The sequence below is a fragment of the Apodemus sylvaticus genome, chromosome 1 (genome assembly GCF_947179515.1).
Source record: "Apodemus sylvaticus chromosome 1, mApoSyl1.1, whole genome shotgun sequence".
NCBI lineage: Eukaryota > Metazoa > Chordata > Mammalia > Rodentia > Muridae > Apodemus > Apodemus sylvaticus.
Genome location: NC_067472.1, coordinates 167,576,637 through 167,582,645, shown reverse-complemented (window position 1 = coordinate 167,582,645; position 6,009 = coordinate 167,576,637). Strand labels below are relative to the sequence as shown.

At 39.5% G+C, this 6,009-nt stretch overlaps 1 protein-coding gene across 1 annotated transcript; it reads right to left on the bottom strand.

Annotated features, from left to right (window-relative positions):
• Nucleotides 1–4,523: 4,523 nt before the first annotated feature.
• On the bottom strand, nucleotides 4,524–5,492 carry LOC127682282 (mas-related G-protein coupled receptor member X1). Its single transcript, XM_052178664.1, has one exon. It carries the CDS (start codon nucleotides 5,490–5,492, stop codon nucleotides 4,524–4,526), a length of 969 nt encoding a protein of 322 aa, XP_052034624.1.
• Between the last annotated feature and the right edge of the window lie 517 nt (nucleotides 5,493–6,009).

The window sequence follows — 6,009 nt, the reverse complement described above, 5'->3', positions numbered from 1 at the left end:
TATTTACTGTATGGTTTCTTCTGTGATAGATTCCATGTATGACAGTAACTTCTTAAAATTATTCTTGTGCTGAAAAATCCTTATTGTAGAGTGACATCATAGCCACATCTACTCTAGGACATAGAGAGATTAAATTGGTAGCATCTTGGAATCTTTAGCCCTACTGGCTATCTTTCATAGTACTGGGATGTTCTAGTCATGATATTGGGGGAAGAAAGTCATTAATATTCTTACCCAGCTCTGAATCCTGCAAATTACAATAATGACTAGCCTGGAAATATATGTTCTTCTGTGCAACAGGGGCATAAATTATATGGGAGTAACCAACCACATTCTGATTTCAAGACTTTATAAGATGAAACTCATGCCTGCTCTTCTTAATTGAGTAATTGATTGTATGACTATCTTCTCAAAAGCCCATGAAACATTCTTCAAGTTAGTACACAATTTGGACCACAAAACAGATCTTTTTAAAAATTAATTAATTTATTTACATCAAATGCTTCACCCTTCTGGTCCCTCCTCATGGAGACCTACTTTGCCATCCTCCCTCTCCTTCTTCCCTGAGAGAGTGGGGTACCTTTTGAGTATGCCCCCCCCCCCCCCATCAAATGTCTGCCAGGGTAGGCACATTCTCTCTCCCTGAGACTAGTCAAGGCAACCTAGTTGGTAAGTGAATACCACAGCTTTAGTGAGAGCCTCTGCTCCAGCTGTTGGGAGATGCACATGGAGACCCAACTGCATATCTGCTACATATGTGCTGGGGGCCTCAATCCAGCTTTGGTTTGTAGTTCAGTCTCTGAGAGTCCCCCTACCCAAGGGTCTGGGTTAGTTGACTTTGCTGCTTTACCTGTGGAATTCCTATCCCCTTCAGAGCCTTCAATCCTTTTTTTTTTCAACTTTTCCATAAGAGTCCTTGCCTTCCATCCAATGTTTGGCTATATATATTTCAGTCAGCTGCTGGGTGGTATCTCTCAGAAGACAGTTATGCTGGAGTCCTCTCTTCAAGCACAACAGAATATCATTAATAATGTCAGGGACTGGTATTTGTCCATGGAATGGGTTTCAAGTTGGGCCAGTTATTGGTTGCCTGTTCCTTCAGTCTCTGTTCCATTTCTTTTAGACAGGATACATTTTGCATAAAAAGTATTTTGGGTAGGTTGGTGTCCTTATTATTCCACTGGGGGTCCTGCCTGGCTACAGGAGGTGGCTTCTTCAGGTTCCATGTCCCCACTGTTAGGCTTTTTGGGTAAGGTCAACCGCATTGACTCCTGGGAGCTTCTGAGACTTCCTAAAGATTTCCCCACCCTCACCCCTGGTAGCTGTAGCTTTCCACTCATTCTCTGGGTCTCTCTCCTGTCTCTCAGCACACCTGATCCTGCCCCCTCATTCCCATCCTCCCCTGGACCACCTACTTCCTTTCCCCTCTCTGCCTCCTATGACTATTTTGTTCCCCTTCTAAGTGTGATTCAAGCGTCCTCACTTGTGCTTTCCTTCTTGTTTAACTTCCTAGGCTCTGTGGGGTATATCATGGGTACTCTATACTTTATGGCTAATATCCATTTAGTGAGTACATGCCATGCATACCCTTTTGGATCTGGGTTACCTTGCTTAGGATGCTATTTTCTAGTTCCATCCATTTTCCTGAAACATTCATGATATCCTCATTTTAAATAGCTTAATAATGTTCACGAACCACGTTTTCTGTATTCACTCTTCAGTTGAGGGACATCTGGGTTGTTTCCAGTTTCTGGTTATTGCAAATAAAGCCTCCATGAACATAATAGAGCATGTGTCCTTGTGGTGGTACATCTTTTGGGTATATGCCCAGGAGTGGTATAGCTGGGCCCTCAGGTAAAACTATTTCCAATTTTCTGAGAAATCATCATATTGATTTCCAGAGTAGTTGTACAAATTTGCAATCCCACCAGCAATGGAGGAATGTTCCTCTTTCTGCACATCTTTGTCAGCATGTGCTGTTGCTCAAGTTTTTGATTTTAGCCATTCTGATTGATGTAAGGTAGAATCTCAGGATAATTTTCAGTAGCATTTTCCTGATGACTAAGGATTTTGAGCATTTCTTTAAGTGATTCTAGGCCACTTGATATTCCTATATTGAGAATTCTTTTACTCTGTACTCTATTTTAATTGGGCTATTTGGTATGCAAAGCCATACTAACAAGTCCAATACTGAAATAATTTTTCATGTTGTATCATGTCGTGATGGAATAAAACTAGAAATCAACGATGTACAAACACACTGAGATTGAAAATACAACTTTGGATAATTAAAAAGTCATAGAAGAAATCAAAGAAAAAATAAGTTCACTAGAACATCATGAAAAGTAAAAAACATTACTTACTAGAACTGTAGGAGATCAAGGATTGAGTTACACACCATTAAATATATACACACAAATACACACACACATATATAACATACAGTTCATGTGTGTAATAGGTTTTATGTTTACACAAGAACATATTATTCAGAATCTATCTCCATCCATAAATGAGGAATGACATTATAATAAACATCAACATACCCACCACTAACATGGAACATATACTACAAAATTTGCCATATATTTTCACCATTTCCATCTTAAAATAAACAAAAAATGCTACTGAAATAAAATGAATAAATAATATATCAAAGTTCAGACCTCCATTAATTGTCATCTATATTCTTTGAAACATCTGAAATGGCTATCTGTTGTAGGTGTAAAACATGTTCTATATGAAATATTAAATGCTGCAGATATTATATTTCAAAAGAGGTACATGCAAATGCTGACCATTAAATTTTTGGTAACTGGTGGCAAGCTCTTAAACTATCATTGGTATTGATTATTAATATATCAAGAATATGTTCATATTAATTAAAAAATGAAATACTTCTTCTGTTCCCAATTTTGGACCTATTGTCACTATAAATTGTCTCTTTCCCCATCTATATCTGTCTCCAAATTACTTAATGTTTCTTTAATAATGTAATTATATTATTAAAATATATTTAAAAAGGAAAGTGAAATATATATAGACTTAAAATAGAAAAAAATCAATGTAACTCACAGAAGTGGTAGTGGTACATGCTAGGTAATTGCTAGTTTTCATCAACATGCACCCCTCCCCCCACACATACACCCACCCTTATCCCACCCCAGCCCCAACCCCCACAACACATACTTATCCCCCAGCAACCCTCCACCACATATACACCACACCACAAAACACAACACAGACACAAACCATACACACATACAAACACACACACACACACCACATATACACATTTACCCCCACTCACCCTTACTTCCCAGCCCTCATCCCCTACAACACACACCTACCCCAAGCATCCCTCCCCCACTATATATATATATATATATATATACCATATTTCCCCACACAACACGGACACACAACATGCACACACATCCCCCACATCACACATACCATGTACACATGACCCCCTACCACCACCACCACACACACACACACACACACACTTTATCTTCAATTTCTACCATGATTTTAACATGATAGAACAACTGTGCCAGTATAGACAGTTGTTTGCAAAGAGATATCTTCTTCAATATTCTGTATTCTCCTCAAGAACAGTAATCAAATTTCATCATTTTTATAATCAGCATTGCTGTACTGACAATATCAGTTCCTAGTATATACCGTAGCATCTTACAGAAAGAGCATTATAATATCCAGACAGCTGTCCCAGTGGTGGGAGGAGAGTGTGCAAGGTGGTTATACTCACAGTGTAGACTCTTCTGCTTCTGATGACTTCAGTTCATGTCAGTGGCATAGTCAAATCTTGATATCTTGTTCTAAAATACACTCCAAACTACCACTCGATCCCCTCAATCCAACTTTCAGATCTACTTTTCTAGTTTTTCCAACATTTCAATGGATTGGTCTTATTTCTGTACTATTATTGAGCATTAAATATCTGCTTAACATTCTCAAGGACAAAGGCCTTGATTTTAACCCAAAACACAAGACAAATTTGTCATCACACCATAGGAAAAAAAACCCTATCAAAATACCTCTCATATGTCTGACCACCTGCACTGTTCCACACATATGGAGGGTGTCTGTGAGGAAGCTATTCTCCTTAGACTGGAGACACTGGCCATCCTCACATGTGGTAGAACTCATTCTGTCATGACAAAGCTTATTGTCTTGTGCGCTGGGAGAATCACAAGATATAAGATCCTCTGGTAAATGGCCCTGAGTAAAAACATTTTATAACTTTATGTTCTCATTTTCAGATGTATGATTTGAAAAAGAACTTTTCCATGATAAAAACGGCAAGAAAAAGTGTTCAATGAGAAATTTTTGGAGGATATTTGGGAAATTCATTGACAGTGCCCACGGAAGTTGGAGAAATTCTTATTTCTGGCTACTTTAAGAATTATAAGAAAATCGGACTTAAAAAAAAACATTTAAAAGCATTGTGATCACTTAGACATTTCTGTCAGAAGAGTAAGCTAATGTTGTATTGACTCTCAACATCTGTTTTGTGACATCTCAGTGGTTTTCTGAAAATGGCTGTCTGTATATTCATCCTCAGGAGTGTCCGCCAGAGCCCTCTTAAGAACCATTTTGAGGGACCGATGCTTTTTATGCTGCCTAAAGGAGCCTACAAGGAAGTAAATGACAGGGTTGGCAGAGCTGTTTACACAGGACAGGACTGCAGTAACTGGGTAAATATGACAAAAGGGATGATGTAAATGGATCCCAAACCAGTATAACAGGAACAAGTAAAGCCCCAGAGGCAGGCCACAGATGAGGTAGACCATCACTGTGAGAGAGATCGTAATGTATAGCCTGGACAGTGGTTTCCGCCTGGAACCACAGAGGATTCTTATCAGTAGGGTCAGACTGGATCCAGAGAGAAGCATAAATAAAAAAATCAGAAATGCAGTTACAATGAAGTCAACATTTTTCCACAAATGATGATGAGTCTCACCCAGGAATCCTGAGAAGAGCCAATCCAGGATGCCCATGAGAAAGGACAGAACCCAGATTAGGGCACATATGATGGCTGACATGTTTTTTGGGCGGTGGCAGTGGTACCAGATTGGCCATAATACAGACAGGCAGCGCTCTGTGCTAATAGCACTGAGGATGCTCAGTCCTGAGATATAGGGAATGATTGCTGTGTTGCCTAAGATTTCTTTGCTTAATTTGTGGGCATAGATGCCATAGAAGTCTATGATCCGTAGCAGAGAGTCAATGAAGTGGCAGCAGAGGAAGAAGGAGTCTGCCAGAGCCAGGTTGAGGACGTAGACCGAGATGGCTTTTCTGCGCATGCGGAATCCCAGGAGCCAGAGTACGATGGTGTTTCCTGCCAATCCAACCAGGGCAATGATGAGGACCAGGAAGGATGGGGTCAGGATTGGACTGCACTGGGGATGGCCAGTTCCATTCAGTGGTATAGATTCTATGTTGTTGGATGAGATGGTTGGATCCATGCTCACAAATCTTCTAGCAGTGTCCCTGAGAACACAAACCATATTTGAGCAACTTAACACTACCCCTTCTTCTTGTGATCATAATGTAATATAGATATTGTGGTAGACATGGCAAAATAAAATAATTTATTAATAAGAGGCAAGTAACATGACCACATGGGTTAAGAATTCTGGACTGTGGATTCAATTTCACAGCTTGTTTATAGTCTGTAGTCTGGGTCATCTTTCCTGTGTATAACTCAGGACCTTTAAATCACATGGAAGTGATTCATGTTATTCTACGTCTTATCCATGTATTCCACGAGAGAAACTTCTACAGCCAGTGGACTACATGAAGTGAGAACTACTCTGTTCTGGACCAGAATTTTTTCTCATGTAGAAGAGGTGATCATGAAACTCTTGCAACCAAGATGGTTCCATTATCCATGGAAAAATGAATAGAATATTTTAGGGCCATAGTGCTAAAGTGAATTTTTCTAGGACATTTGTTAGGATGACTGTGTCTGATGATCTAGAT